We start from the raw sequence: 13,930 nt of genomic DNA on the forward strand, positions 1-13,930 counted from the left end.
TTGTTAAGATCGACATTGAATACAAAATGCTCAAGGACCGATGCCAGTGTAAGTGGCACGGATGCTAATTTTGAATACTCAAATAGATCAAATATTTGCGTGCATTCACATGTAAAAAGCAGTCTTGTCAGGGGACTTACGTGCTTCCTCTGTGCTGATGGTGAGCTCCTTACTGGCCTCGCTCTTGCCTATGGCGTTGTAGGAGTACATGCGGATGCTGTAGACAGAAGCTGGGTGAAGGTCCACGATGTTGGCCTGATTGTTGGTGGGAGAGATGTTTCGGGTGGCATGCTTCAGCTCCCAGGAGTCTGTCAAGGAGCAAAACATTGACACAGATTTGCTATCATCATTTTCACACTTATACAATTAATTTCAGAAATCCATTTTCATTGGATTTTCACATTAAAGAGCCTGGTTTGTTGTAGAGTGTATTACCATTTATTTATTTTTTATTAGCATTTGCAAGTGATGGACATTATATACTGTCAGGGAAGGATGTGAGTTATTATCATTACTTACAGATATATTTAAGAAAAATTTGTTTTTTCAAGTATGTTATTTCACTCATTCATAAGTACAATTTGGACCAAGTTATCTAATGGTGTTGCATTTAAAATTGCTACTGCGTATGCACATATTGTCATTTGGTTTGGCAACGATTTATGCTTTGTATATACTTGTTATCATGGCGTAATTCTATACTATATAATGTAGAGTAGATACTAAATACAGGCAAATTAATTAAAAGGCCTGCTATTAAGAATGCAATTGACCGCTGAATTGGAGAAGAGCACTTTGCACTCTAAGGTCAGTTCTTTACATTCTTTTACTAGCAATTGAGTAATGTGACTGTAGTTCTGCACCTCTGTATCAACAGACTTACCTGTTTTGTTTTTATATTCAATATCGTAGGAGGTAATGACGCTGTTTCCATCAAATCTTTGTGTCCACCTGAGATTCATGCTACGATCTTTCACTTCTCGCACCTCCAGCTCGGGAGGGTCTGGAGGCTCTAAAGGTTTAAAAGAGACACGGTTTACAAAGAGGCAACAAAAACGAGGCGGCAGAAACAGCAAAAGAGAGATATGCCTGGATGTAAAGAGTGACGACTTGAGCTATTTCGTGCATTTCATCAATTTTAAGAGGAGATAGTATAGTGCAGGCATTTGCACATGAATAGTTACCTTGCACAGTGAGCTGGATAAGGCCTCGTCCTTCCCCGTAAGAGTTGATGGCATGACAGGAGAAAAAGACTGAATCCTCACGCTCTGCTGGCTTCAGCTAAAGAGCAAAAGGTAAAAAGAGAACTGTCAAAGAGACAAACAACTTTATCTTTGTGCGGGGAAATTGTGTAAAGCGCACAGCTTTGTGATGGAGAAGTGCCTCTTGGAGAATATTTTTTCTCTACAATATCCGAGTGGTCTTGATGTCCCTGCGTTACATGGAGCTGCACAAGCAAGCAAGCACCACCATTGAGATGATACTGCACATGACCTGGATTACATTTTTTGCAATTTGCTACCGTCTTCCTTAAATAATATTAAGTGAATTACATGATGTTGTGTGACTTATTGTTGAAGACATGGAGTAATATACACAACTCCTGTTCAAATACACGTTTTAACCCTTTGTAGGGCCCTCATCCAAAGACTATAGGGTCTTTCCTGGTTTCTGAATTTATGGCCTTTTTGAAGTGAGTATGAATAAATATCTAATCATAATTATAAGCTATCTATATCTGATAATATCTTAGAAAGTGTCAAACTAACACATATTTCACAAAAAATCTGTAGGTGTGAATTTATCTATTTTTTCGGTAAACTATTGAATCCTAGTTTTTCTATAACGTGGTAGATGCCAGTAACAGCAGACAGGAGAAACAACTTTTTGCAAGTACACAACTTATTAAGTGTTGAGATTTTAGTAGATTTAAATTTAATCACGTATCTTATAATCGTAATCAACTTATTATTATTAACATGAAAGAAAAACAATTCAGATTTTATCATCTGAGTACATTGTGAAAGCACATGATTACCATTGGAATTACACTGAACAAAAATATAAAAATATAATTGAGCTGAACTCAAAGATCTAAGGTGTTTTCTATGTACATATAAGGCCAGTTTTTCTCAAATATTGTTCGCAAATTTGTCTAAATCTGTGTTAGTAAGCGCCCATCCTTTGCAAAGATAATCAGACATATCAGGAAGCTGATTCGACAGCAGAATCATTGCACAGGTGTGCTTTAAGCTGGCCACAATAAAAGAAAAGACTCTCTAAAATGTGCAGTTTTATCACAAAATCAAAAGTGTTGAGTTCATATTTTTGTTCCGTGTGCCTGAGCGATTCGCTTCTATACTTTAGAATAGATGTCAGAGTGGTTAATTATGAGTGAGACAATGACATCCTCAGCACTTTTACTTACAAATACTCATTTTAATACCATCCACACCTCTGCATCACAAGGTTGCATAAACTGTGTGCAACATCTCTACCTATGGATTTAATCTCATCTATTTTTCCGCAGTGATTCAGTGTCAATATGAAGGCACCACACAGAAGTCAAACAATTAGAAAAACTGATGCCTGCCCTTTAACAACCCCATCATTTGTAGTTCATTTAAGAATAAAAGCCCAAATAGAAAAAAAAAAAATTGAAAAGTAAAGAGAAACCCAAAGAAAGAAAATTGAGAGCAATTTGTCAGCTGAGCAAGAGTCACAAACTCACTGCTGTCTGATTTCATCAACAACATAATCTGCCACAGATAAGTGGTTTTACCTTGAGTGTAGACAACACCTCGTCCGTCTTTTCATTGGGACTCGTGGTAATTGAGTAGCGGGGGTTGCGGTCAGGGTCAATGACTGTGTCGCCTCTTTCCCAGCGGATGATGATAGGCCATTCTCCCCTGGCTGTGCAGTTCAGCTCCTTCACATGACCCTTCTTCGCCATGGTGGTGTTGGGGTGACTGGTGATCATTGCAGGGACTGGAAGGAGAAGGTAAATGGAGTGTGAGATGAAGAGAAGGTGCGAACAAATAGAGTGGAGCAGGGAGAAATAGTAACAGTAAACAGATTGATGGGAGGGATGTGAGATGACAGAGGTGGGTGAAAGAAAGGGAGACGGAGGAAAATAAACGGTAAGAAGATGCTAAACAGAGTCGAAGCAAAAAAAAAAGAAAAAAAGAAAAAAAAAGTCAAAGTGGAGAGGGAAGGGTAGGATAATGGGAACTTAAAAAGCTGGAGGTTCAAATCGCCAAGTTCCATTGCAGTGGAGTAATGAAGAGCTGTGGTCAATGAGGTAAAGTCAATAAACCTCTTTTCTCATTCTCCTATAGTTAACATTGGGGTCTAGGTGAATGAAGAGGCAAAAACGATACACTCTACCTTTCGTGTTCACTCTATACACAAAATCCCCTGCACGCTCAATCTTCTTTGTCCAAGACACACAAACACACGGGCTTGTGTGCACGCACACACAATATCGATCCGAGGTGGGTTCTGCTGTTTTGTTTTCATCACTTATTCATCTCACCCTCCCTCTCTTCCTCTTTTCCTCCCTCTCCGCTGAGCGAAACAGACAGAATTGAGGGAGGCAGAGGAGAGGAACGGTTCAATCAATAACACTAACACTAGAAGGAAAGAGAGAGCGCACAAGAGCGGGGCAGCCCTTTGATAGCAAAACATGGCGAAACTAGTGGATTTATGTGCGGCTTGTTTTACGGGTCTGTGTTTACAAGTGTCAAAAGATTTCAGGTTATGTGATTACAGCTGGTTTGTTGGGTCAATGTGCTGCATGCCGCAAAATGGTCCGGCGTCAAATAATGTCCTGCTGTGTTTTGACAGAGTGTGTGTGTCTGTATGCGTAATGCTCAGTGCATGCATACACATTTTCACATTGCATTACACAGGGTCTTGCTGACAGCAAGGGCAGGGTGGAGCAATTGATTGCAGATAATAATTAAGCTCAAAGTCTTTTTGATTGTCTGTGGACAGATCCCAGGTGTCAAAAGATCAATTGTTTGCCAGCGCGCTTTCTCGCTACCCATCATGCACACACACACACACACACACACACACACACACACACACACACACACACACACACACACACACACACACACACACACACACACACACACACACACACACACACACACACACACACACACACACTCCCTCAGGTCCATGGTCACCTTCACTGTGCACATATGTGTGTGTACGTTTACGCCAACAGAGAGAGCGCTGCAAGCTGGCTCGCTGGTTCGACACAGCCAGTAAGTATGTGTGCATGGAGACTGATAAGCAGGAGCACTAGAGCGTCCTCGATGGGTCTCACTGCAGTCTTCTACGCAGTGAAAAACTCAAACCCGGCCACATTAGTCTTCGCAAGTTTGTGTACTCACTTTTCACTGTGAGGACCATGCTCTTGCTGATGTCGGAGCCGACCCCGTTGGAGGCTTGACAGAGGTAGAAGCCACGATCCTCTTCCAGGACATGTCTGATAAGTAGAGAGCCGTTATTCATGATCTGAATACGGCCCGTCAGAGGCACAGGATGGTATTGCTGAGGGTTTCCGATACCCGCTGTATAGAAAGAGAGAGCCGGCAAAGAAAGGACTGGTTACACTTTGCAGTGTGTGGATCTGTGAATACAACAATGGGCAGAAACAAGCTGACAAACACATTATAGTTATAAGGTAAAGGATGACAAGTCGGTTGTGTACCTAGTGCACCTTTGGCGTGCTTCCACATGACCTTAGGAGGAGGGTATCCATCTACAGAACAATTTAGGATTCCTGCCTTCCCATAGATCCCATCCTGGTTGTTGGGCTGCACCACAAACCGAGGAGGCACTGCAGACAGGTCAGAGGGAGGTGTGAACACGGCATGATTTAACTATATCAAAGCATTGAAGTGCTAACAAAATGGTTAGACATCATGGTCGATTTTAGTATTGATAATTTTAGTCATTAATTATTATTATTATTATTATTATTATTAATAATAATAATAATAATTAATAATAATAATAATAATAATAATAATAATAATAATAATAATAATAATTTGCACAATAAATGATATCTCAAATTCAGCTGCTAATTAGCCTCTATCCAAATCATTGGCACTCATTTCATTAAAATGTAATTAACAAAATAAAAACTAATCTGTGCTTAACTTAAAGACTTCACATGACCTCTGATTTAGCACATAAATTAAAATTGCGTTGTCTTCTGAGTTTTCACTGGTGCAGACGAGAGAGCTGTTTGAGAAAACTGACAAAACTGACAACCCCCCAAAAAATTGTTAGACTTATTTCAACAGGCAGATCATGAAAAAAGAAGGTGTATCTTGTGCTAAAATGAAATTATATAAGGAAGCTTGTGCAAAACATACAGCAGACACCACAGTTGGCATTAAAAGTGGTCTGCAACCTTTTTTCCGGGAGTTCTGTTGCCTGTGTTACATCTCGGGTCTCTATATGCAACTTGGTTTTTGGTATAGCAAATTATTTGGTAAAGTTACGCCTCAAAGCAAGACAATAAAGAAATTTCTGTGTAGGTTGATCTCACAATCTCAAGTTAGCTTCAACAAGTTTAAGTTTAGTTTAAAAATCAGGGGTGCCAAACTGTATAACAATATTGTCGCATTTTGTGCAATCTTTTTCTGTAAAAGGTTCATAGCCTGACCATTTTCTACATATCACTTTATCTTCTGAGTCTTCCTGGGTCTTCTTTCCCCACCTGTGACTGTGAGCTGCCTCTCTGTGCTGACAGTGGCAGCATCGTTGCTGGCGATGCAGGTGTAGTTGCCATTGTGTTTGAGGGACACCTTGGATATCTGAAGGGAGCTCATGAACTCTTTAGTGTCGATGGTGATGCCCGAGGAAGCCACAATCTCCTGGCCATCCTTTCGCCACGTGATACGTATGGGCATGTCTCCAGATGACACCACGCAGGCGATGTACATCAGCTTACCGATGGAAGTCGGTGGAAAGTCAAATGGCTGGATCAGTGGTGGAACTGAGGGAGAACACACGACGGGGGCATGAGAGTTAGGCAACAGTAGATGTATAGAGACGGAGTTCATTGAGGAGTCGTAGGGACAGAGCAAAAGTAACATAGTGAAATACCATTAAAAGACAAGTAAAAGAGATAGAAGAGGAAGATCAAGTTGAGAAAATAAATGATGATAATGTGAGTGGGAGGGAGAAAAGGCAAGGACAGAGAAAAAGGCAAGGACAGGCAACCGGGTGAAAGAAAGGGTAGATATATAGAAGATAGAATAAGTCAAAGAGGGAATGGAAATTTAGAAGAAAAAAAAAAAAATGAAAGAAAACAGTTAGAGGGTTGTTTAAATGAATGGGGTGAGTAAAAGGTGAAGATAACGATTTGAGGCAGATATGAATAAGTGAAGGAGGAAGACAAGAAAGAATGTCAGATGTGAAGACAGGCATAAATATGGGTAGATGCGTGGTTTTGAAGATTCGGGGGCATTGAGAGGACATGGGGTGGGAAAATGAGCGATGGAGGAAAGGAAGAGAAACACTGTTACATTTTTTTTAATGCGAGGGCACAGTTGACAGTTTCACCTGACAGGCTGATTGGTAAAAGGGTTCTTTGTGTGTTTCACTTCAAAACGGTCCAGAACTGTGATTCCTTGGGCCTGGACTCACAGAGCTCACTCACCACTGCAGCTTGCCCTACTAGCCCACTACCCACGCTGCAGTCGTCTATGCCCCCTACCAACCCCACCACTCAACCCCACCCTGCCCTGCTAAAGCCAGCCCATAATAGCTGCTCTAATTAGAGCCCCATCCATTGGGGAAAGAACAGTGTTGCCATGGATACCGGCAGAGGTGATGGGGGTGGTTTGGAGTAGTCGCTGAGGAGAGGTTGGTGGTGGTGGTGGTGGTGGTGGTGGTGGAGGGGTTACTGCTGAGACATCTGGGGGATTTAATCTGGGCCTCGTTAAAATTCATCTAATTAAATCAGAGACATGACGAGCACACATTCATACAAGCACATACCTACACCCACATGCAGCAAATGAGCACGCGCTTGCATGCGCAGGCTATACTTGTATAGTCACGCGTGCGTGTGTGAAGTGCGTGCAACACACATGACAAGCAACCGCAAATTTCACACATCATGCTAATGTCAAGCCCAGACACACACACACACACACACACACACACACACACACACACACACACACACACACACACACACACACACACACACACACACACACACAGCTCACACTCGACATCTCCCTAAAACAAACATGTCATAGCACCGCCGCTGAGAACAGAGCGTAATAACACACAAGGTGACATGCGGAATATACGTAACACACATGGCTTGTCATTCACACACATATATGCATGAGTAAGGCATGCACACACACAAATCTTATACAATAGCACTCTCCTACTCTGTGTAATTGCTGAGTGGTTGAAAGCTTGCACTAGGCCACTCCGCCCCTTAATCAGGGGTTATTAGAGGCAATGCATACAGCTTTGTTCTTTCTTCTCCCGCTGTTACACTTGCACCATTTTGCTCGAACCAGTATTACTCACTTGTCATCCCTTTTACAACTGCTCTATTCTGCATTCATCATTTTTTGATTGTGACGCAATAAAACACAGCTGGATTCATTCATTTTCTATGTCATTTTACTTTACATTTATATTCACATTCACTTATTGCAAAAGTTCCACACATACATTCATGCATTCTATGCCAGTTGCACTATAGACCCACAAGAGATTTCAGAGGCAGTTTTTTTTTTTTTTTTTTCAATAAATAAAACCCAGTCAGTGAAAAACTGTGTGTGACTGACCTTTGACAGTGACATAAACAGTCTGTGTGATGAATAGCTGTGGTTGGATCAGCACACTGCACACATAGGCTCCCTCGTCCATCCCCTTCTGAACGTCGCTCAGCTTTAACGTCCCATTTTCGTACACAACCTAGACAGACATCAAGGCTGTTAGGATCAAGCTTGATTATGGCACTTATTCATTACATTGATTTGAATAAGATGATTAAAATAAGATGAAAACATAGTGGACACAGGAGTAAAAAAAAAAAAAAAACCCTCTGATCTGCTTTGTATCTTAAATTGTTAGTATTTTGGAAGATTTCAGGTTTTAGTCAACAGATAACTTTTATGGGCTTTAGGCTTTAGACAAGCTTGCTTGTGTAATCTTTAGATTACCACCACTCAAGTTGTTGATCTGGACATGCTGTGTGTTGCTTCTCGTATGTTGTTGACTATGAGTCTTAAATATTTCCTGTATTGGAAAATATCCCATGTAATAAATGTGTCTGTGATTTCAAAGCACTGCCACATCGCTTTTACTGTATGATATCAGTGTGCAATTGTTTTTAAACTCCACTCAAGCTATGATTATCTGTATGTTTTGATATGTATTTCTAAAATAGTAAACACATAAAAGTGCATGAGTAACATCTATCTCTAGTAAACAGGTGCATCTCAAGGAGTTACAATACGATGTAGAAAAAAACGTTTTTACTGTAGTGTCTTAAATGTGCTTTATAATTAAAGTTGAGATTTCTTTTCACAATTTAATTAAAACTGTGAAATGTCTTATGCATTTTATTTTTTTAAGCATATTTGTTTCTTGATAATCTCATAAAGGTCCTAAATAAAATTCAGAGGAAACAATCATCATAATAAAAGTTTAATAAATGCTTCGAACATTTTAGTTCATGTAATATAAGTCTAATATACCTGTAAAAACAGTCAAAAAAAGTTTTTATTGACTAACAACTTTATCTAATTTAATGAGATTCACCTGAACGAACATGTATTGCCTAAATATTGTGTATCTAATACTGAATACAAATTGAAAAAAAAAATCAAAAAATCAAGTTCCACCTGGCGATGATTGTCAGGCAGCAGAAGTCCCTCCTTGTACCAGTTGATTGAGTAATACGGATACCCAATCACACGACAGTTTATGAAGGTGTTTCTTCCTGCCACCGCCGTAATGTTTTTCATAGGCCGAATCCTTGGAGGACCTGATGGGAGTGAAAGAAAAAGAGATAGAGAGAGAAACAGAGGGAGAGATTCAAAGAAAAAAGGAGAAATGGGTTGATCAGAGGAAAAAGAGAGAGGAGGAAAAAGAAGATCATTAGTTCATGGTGTCAGAAGTAGGTCGTGGAATTTTAGGAATATAGAGGAAGGGTGATAGGGGAGGGGTTTGGGGGGGAAGGAGTGGATAGAGCAGGAGAGGAGAATATGAGGGTGGAAAACGGGATAGGTCAGAAAATCTTGCCTTAGTGGTCTTTGATTTACTTTTACAAGACAGTTTTATATCAATGTCACCAAGATGGAACATCCCACTTCTGGCAATGTCTTCATAACTGAAAAATGTGTTGGATTTATGGACTTCTAAGTGACACACACCGCTACCTAGCTATTTAGTAAGATTCGCTTATGATGCATGAACGTAATAATAAGCCTTGGAAGGTTTCCAGTTTGAACAGCGCTAAAATGGTAAAGATCACGCCTTCATTTCTGTTTTATCTGGCAACAACCAAAAACTAGCCTACAGGAGCTCCAGGCGGCAGCTCAGCAGTGATCATTTTATTATTGGCTGGTCAGGATAGGACTGAACATGAAATTGTAGTAATTGTTACAGACCTTTAAACAAATCCCTTTTTGGTTTGGACTGCACAGTTTTTGTTTATTTATTTATTTAATTTTTTTTATCTTTTAGAAGGTAACGTGCTTGTAATGTATCAACAAGTGTTTTCATTCAAATCTTGTTGTCTTTAACAATTTAATCGTGGTAAAATTTTTAACTATGTGTTTGCAATGTCCTTGGATTCACTGAGGGGAATATGCATTGTCTTTTCCAAAACTGCACAGAGTAGGAAAGATATTGCTGGCAGTACAACTACTGCACATACAGTCTGTCTACTCTGTCTACAGAGGAGCGACATGAGCCGGAGCTGAATGGAGCAACAGCAACCACACTAAGTCATTTCTGGACTACCAGGAACGATGTGCTGAAAGATATAGTATAAAACTGACCGGGGTTAGTGTGAACAGACTTGTGTGCAAAGACAATTTGATTCTAAGCAACTGAATTTAAACTGGTAATATACGCATGGGATTCCTCTGGGTATGCCCGTTTCTTTTCCACTGGGCAAAACCATGCATTTGGGTTTAATTGGTGATTGTAAAACTGCCCATTGGCGTTACTGTAAACAAGTGTGACGTGTACCAGATGTCCCCTGCCTTTGCTTATAGTCATCTGGACTAACATGCTATGTATGTAACACTGAGGTGGATAAAGTTTTGTTGAAACGGATAAATAGACATACGGTATTTGTTTTGAACGGATTTTTACAGTGTGACCTACACACGCACCGGAGGAACACGGAAACTCCTTACTGCTTACTGCACCTGATATCCTGGTCATCATAAATAATTGAGTGCTTTAACTAACTGATTTAACGAACATAGGGTTGAAGGGGTGCTAATCCCACCTGGCTATGGGCAAATGCAGCGTACACCCTGGACAGACCACCAGTCTATCACAGAGCAAACAGAGAGACAGACAGTCACACTCACCTTCACGCCTACGGGCAGTTTCAAAGTGACTAATTAACCTTGAATGTTATATTTTTGGACTGTGGAAGGAGACCAGAGTACCTGTAAAAAAAATTAAAAAAAAAGACACTTCCACACATGCAAAATAAGTCTCAAACTAAAGACTCAAACTAAAAATATATCTACTGTGAGGCGAGTGTATAGTATGCCCCTTATAAGACCAAATCATTCAATTTATTCATATTACCCTAAATGGAAAAGCAATATATGCTTTTAATTCATATTTCAGAGACTCTTGGCACGCAACCTGATTTCCTTCAAATTGCACAAAAAAACATTCTTTAAAAGTTCCTCTGCCATAGTTTTGAGATGTCATCTTCCACCATGTCATGGTCAAAAAAGAACTGAATATGAACCAAAATCATGAGTATTAGATTAGGTTTTATTGTGCGAAAATTCAAAATCAAGCTTGGAAAAATGCAATTTTAATCCATTTACAAACTATGCATGTTAAATTCAGTATTTTGAATTCGAATTCAGTTTCTGGTGGCACACGCTTCATCCCAAAGTCATCTGTCACTGTTAAAACATCGAGACTGAAAACCAGGCAGACAAACGGACACAAGATGTGTTTATGTGTTTAGCATTATTGGAAGGCGCTGGAAGCTATCGCTCAATCATCTGTCGCTTCTTGTCTGACCTTCTCACCATTGTTCATATCGTATCTTTGTTTTTGTCTCTCCTTCCAGCCCTGCTACCCCCACTTCACTCCGTCTCTTTCCCTCTCCTCCCTTTCCCAGCGTGTGTTGAGCTTTGAAGTCGCAGCTTTGACGAGTCAAAGATGTATTATTCAGTAGCACCGTCTCAGGGGCGCGCACGCACGCACACATACAGACCCACACACACACACACACACACACACACACACACACACACACACACACACACACACACACACACACACACACACACACACACACACACACACACACACACACACACACACACAGAAATTCAGATGCAGATACAGATACAGTATACACGTGTGGATTACTGTCCATGTCCACTCGTGTATTCGCTGCTGGTCTCTCACTGAATGAGAAGATAAGTTGAGTGTATCACATTTCAGTGAGTCAATGAGAAAACTAGAGTGTGACTTTTTTTTTTTTTTTTTTTCCAAGTGTGGGTATGACTGTTTTGTGTGTATATTGGGTGCAGTTGACTCAGTTTGTGTTGCATGTGGGGTTGAAAGTCCCTGGCAGAGTAGTTCATTCTCACTCCAATGATCATTCTGGCATGTCTGCTCAGAGCAGACTCACATGTCACAACTACACGTCTCATCAAAGGCCAGAGTCAAGAGTAAAAGACGGGAGGAGAGACGGAGCGACACACAGGCAGTGATATAGCCCTGTCCATCGATGTCACTCCACATCTGTCATCTCAAACGACAGCAACATCACCAGTCTTATCACCAGGGTTCACCATCACTCCTGAAAGGACACTCCTGTCCAGTTCTCTCATTTCATCCCATCCGTCTCTCCTCTTAACTTATGCCATCTGCTTCACTCTCCCTGTCCGGTCTTGCAGTATTTATTTATTGAAATATTTTGTCTGGCTGTGGCATGTGTGGGATTGCCGTGTACAGGTAGGCAGAGTAGGCAAATAAGTGTGTGTGCTTGTCTTCTTGAAGTGTTTTTTATGACATGCGTGTTCACCCTCTCGCGTACAGTATGCTGGGCTACATTAAGTTAGACTTGTTAAGTTTGAGGAAATGTTTTTTTTTCCAGAAATAATGGTGAAATGAAGATAGACAACAGCTGGAGGTAAAAACAGATCAAATAATACATACGTGTCATGCAAAAGTAAGTGATTAGTGTCATTAAATAATAGGGCTGAGAAAGTTATTGTGTTGAAATTGGTTGAATGCATCATTCAATTAACGCTGATCATTTCAACCAAAAAGAGGACGATCACCGAACACCGCTTTTCTCACCTGTTTCCACAAAATAAAAAGTACAAATACAGTATTGGGACCTTGGCTCTTGACTCAAAGGTAAGTGGCAGTGAAAATAACTTTTGTCATATTTTTTGATTCTCATAATTTTAGTTACGATGTCAACAAAACACAAAACACTCCTACTGTGTGTGGAAGAAGAAAAAAAAAATCGCAACATTTGTTGTGATTGGTGTTAGTAAACCACATGGTGTTACAATTTAAAAAAAAAAACATTACAATAGAAAATGTGCAATACACTAATGTTGAATTCATTGTTGATGTCTGTGTGTAACAATGTGATTAATCAGAGTTTTTTTTTTTCATAGCACTAGTAAATACTAACACAGTTACAATTACTAAAGTTTCAATTAGTTGTTACTTGTTATTCATGTCTTGAAAAGAAACAATTGTTGCTGTGATCTTTTTCTTTTGCTTCAGTTTTGCTCACTGAGCTGATTCTGAGCTTTAGCATGAGCAGGTGCTGTCATTTTGATAACCTCTGTTTACTGAAGGAAGAGGGCCTCATTATTCCTGAACTAAGTGCTCCTGACAGCAACATTAAAGATTTAGATATCAACAGTGCCTGTGATGCATTCCAGGCTCTAATTAAACACGATGTTACTTTTAACAGAGCTGTGTGCTGCTGTGTGCTGCTGTTTGCATGTTGGTAATTACCCCAGTTATTTTGTTGTTTTTTTCGTCTTGTCATTCTTTCAAGTACCGTGAAATTCCTGGTTAATGCGCATATTCCACCATAACCAACCTTATGCAAATAAATCAAAAGTCACGTTAACACACTGTGACATCCATCCATCCATCCATCCATCAGAGAGAGAAAGACAACCACACACACTCACATTCACACCTATGGGCAATGTTGGGTCACCAGTGCGTGTTTTTGGCCTGTGGGAGAAAACTGGAGTACCTGGAGGAAAACCCACGGAGAGAACATGCAAACTCCACACAGAAAGGCCCGGCCAGTATTTGAACCCAGACCTTCTCACTGTGAGGCAAGAGCACCAACAACTGCTCTCCTGCCCTATTGAACAATTTCACTTAATGGAGTAGTTTTTAGCCCAGTGATAAACTTCCTGCATTTCACATTAAAAGAGGTTGTTTAGGCTATTATTGTGAATCTCCAAGATAATGGCCCATGACTGAATAACAATACACATCAACTAGAAGCTATTCTTTTCAAGGTGATGGTTATCAAGTATTTTCTGCCTAGATGTGTCCTACTTATCAATTTCATAGGTTTGCATGATAGCCTATTGATAGTTTTTAAATTTGTTCTCATCTGAAATATTACTATCCATCAAAACATTCAGTTCCATGATTTCTC

General features: G+C 40.1%; 1 protein-coding gene across 2 annotated transcripts in view; it reads right to left on the minus strand.

The window, feature by feature from the left end:
* Positions 1 to 13,930, minus strand: part of dscaml1 (Down syndrome cell adhesion molecule like 1) — a gene marked incomplete at its 3' end in the record, with an annotated part of 107,298 nt that overhangs the window by 20,082 nt on the left and 73,286 nt on the right. The window contains exons 8-16 of one of the 2 annotated variants that reach the window (XM_080458994.1): positions 8,910 to 9,052; positions 7,848 to 7,977; positions 5,747 to 6,025; positions 4,736 to 4,855; positions 4,407 to 4,586; positions 2,783 to 2,988; positions 1,185 to 1,281; positions 884 to 1,012; positions 141 to 308 (exon numbers count right to left, since the gene is read on the minus strand). In XM_080458994.1, the coding sequence (XP_080315120.1) occupies positions 141 to 308; positions 884 to 1,012; positions 1,185 to 1,281; positions 2,783 to 2,988; positions 4,407 to 4,586; positions 4,736 to 4,855; positions 5,747 to 6,025; positions 7,848 to 7,977; positions 8,910 to 9,052 (1,452 nt within the window). Of the gene's footprint in view, positions 1 to 140; positions 309 to 883; positions 1,013 to 1,184; positions 1,282 to 2,782; positions 2,989 to 4,406; positions 4,587 to 4,726; positions 4,856 to 5,746; positions 6,026 to 7,847; positions 7,978 to 8,909; positions 9,053 to 13,930 lie in introns of both variants that reach the window. The other variant, XM_080458993.1, reaches the window with a different exon arrangement.

Source organism: Lipophrys pholis, assembly GCF_963383615.2.
Source record: "Lipophrys pholis genome assembly, chromosome: 3".
Lineage (NCBI taxonomy): Eukaryota > Metazoa > Chordata > Actinopteri > Blenniiformes > Blenniidae > Lipophrys > Lipophrys pholis.